Below are 2322 nucleotides of genomic sequence, written 5' to 3'. Positions count from 1 at the left end.
GTCCCTCTCCATGTCTCCTAGTTAGTGTCCTTCTCAGTGTCTCCTAGTTGGTGTTCCTTCTCAGTGCCTCCTAGTTAGTGCCCCTTTCAGTGCCTCCTAGTTAGTGTTCCTCTTAATGTCTCCTAGTTTGTGTCCCTCTCCATGTCTCCTAGTTAGTATCCTTCTCAGTGTCTCCTAGTCAGTGTCCCTCTCCATGTATCCTAGTTAGTATCCTTCTCAGTGTCTCCTAGTCAGTGTCCATCTCTGCCTGTCACTCAGCTTTTCTCTCTCAGTCTCTTGAAGTCTTCTTCTGTCAGTCTTCCTCTGTCTGCCCCCCCACCTTGTCCCTACTGCCAGTGTCTCCTAGTTAGTGTCCCTCTCCATGTCTCCTAGTTAGTATCCTTCTCAGTGTCTCCTAGTCAGTCCCTCACACTACGCCCTTTACACCTCTGTTGACCTGCCCCTGAGCACTCACCTGATCTGCCCCTGAGAGTTCATCTGCCCCTGATGAGTGTTCATTTACCCCTGATGAGTATTCATTTGCCCGAGTGTTCACCTGTGTACAGAGACAAGGCAGTTTACACACTATTTGCCCTTCCACACACCAGCTGTACTCCAGCAGCCTGAGGAGATGAGATGAGATGTGGTGAGACGAGATGAGGTGAGATCTGATGAGACGAGAGCAGCTCAGCTGCAGAAACTCTGATGTGGATCAGGAGAGCTCGGGAGCTCGGGGGCCGTGCTGATAAAACGCAAACTCTCTGCTTCTCCTGGATAACACTCGGATATTAAAATATGACTGGCATGTTCAATAAAGGGGCGCTGTGGAATTGATTCTGGGCCCATTCCACTTCCTCTTCATTCCCCAAAAACACTAAACCATCTGATCGTTTCCAAAATAGGATCATGCGGACTCGGCTTGTAATATTACTTAGTGCAATTGCTCCACAGATTATTACCTACTTGGTGATTAGGGACACCACACCAGCCAAACACATCAGCCACAAAGGCAACAAAATCTCACTAACTTCCCTTAGCACTACTGCATACAGATAAGGGGGTGACAGACAGACAGAGAGAAGGAGAGAGAGAGTGAGAGAGAGAGAGAGCGAGAGAGAGAGAGAGAGCTGTAATGTAATAGGCCTGTACAATGATAGGCTAACGCTTTTACCCGTAAGACAGGGCTGAATCAGTGCTCCCTTTGCCAATGCTTACTATTTCAAATGCTGTTTTTCAGGGCAAAGCCAGATTAGACTGCTCATACGTCACAACTATCTCTCTACGGGGAATATAAATGAAGACTTGAGCGCGCGCACAGTATGGTATAATAACTGTCCAAATACTTACTTCAGGTTCAGGTTCCCGAACTCAGCACATTCATAACGTACTGATATTCGTAGAAACTCTATAGGCCTATGTCTGCAAACAAGAAGAACTCCTCTCACTACAACGATATGAAACCTGCCTCTAACAGTATACAGCACGCATGGACACATGATGTAGACTGTCACATTTACGCACGAGTTTTTATGGCCAAAGTCAGGGCCATCATTAGCCTACCTGACAGTTCGTTTCATGAATTACTTCGTGCGAATCACCCGACATCATTACAGTCATCATCATCATTATGAACGTCATCACCGTCATCGCAGCCAAAACTATGTGAAAATGCATACAGTAGTTTCCCGCTAACTCGCGTGCTGTGGCGTTTTTTTTCTGTTTGTTTTCAGCAGTCTGGCGAGGAGCTCCTTCATTCACACTTCCCTGTCACTGCCGTCTGTCCGTCTGATCTCATTACAGCAGATTAGCCTTCTGCGATGGATGGATGGGGTGAGTGAAAGGCAGTGATGCTAGATGTCACAAAAACTGCCCATGATCCTTTATTTAGCAATATATGCTAAGGTTGAAATGTGGAATTCTAAAATGTCCCTAGATATCTAAGACGCATCTTTTTGTCACATATACCGGCGAAATGACCGGCACCGGTATCAGAAATATAACGCGCGTTCCCGTTTTAACCACCGTGCAGTTACAATGTGTGTAGGCTACTTGAAAAAAAATAAGTGATATATAGGTATATTTCTTAGTTTCGCATTATTATATTCTCACATATCTTATTTCTCGAGGCTAAAGAGGCAAGCATGAAAGTTGCGATGCACACAGTATAAAACATAGATTATCCTCGCAGACAATAATAAGCAGTAGGCTACAAACAGAAAACCAGCATAGCATTTTTTATGATGTCACTGTACCTTCATTGCTATTCCAGGCTGTGGAATTTGTCAGATAATGACAAAATGATGCGCATTGCAAGAACAGAAAGATTCACTACATTACGTCTTC

At 45.0% G+C, this 2322-nt stretch overlaps 1 protein-coding gene across 1 annotated transcript in view; it reads right to left on the bottom strand.

The window, feature by feature from the left end:
- The window catches only part of rnf34b (ring finger protein 34b), a 29810-nt gene extending 27488 nt beyond the window's left edge, over window positions 1-2322 (bottom strand). The window contains exons 1-2 of the mRNA XM_048259321.1: window positions 2232-2322; window positions 455-535 (exon numbers count right to left, since the gene is read on the bottom strand). Of these exons, the coding sequence (XP_048115278.1) occupies window positions 455-535; window positions 2232-2237 (87 nt within the window). The 5' untranslated portion in view covers window positions 2238-2322. The remainder of the gene's footprint in view (window positions 1-454; window positions 536-2231) is intronic.

Source organism: Alosa alosa, chromosome 12 (assembly GCF_017589495.1).
Source record: "Alosa alosa isolate M-15738 ecotype Scorff River chromosome 12, AALO_Geno_1.1, whole genome shotgun sequence".
Lineage (NCBI taxonomy): Eukaryota > Metazoa > Chordata > Actinopteri > Clupeiformes > Clupeidae > Alosa > Alosa alosa.
Note: the sequence above shows the minus strand (reverse complement) of the source record. Positions and strands in the feature narration are given on the sequence as shown.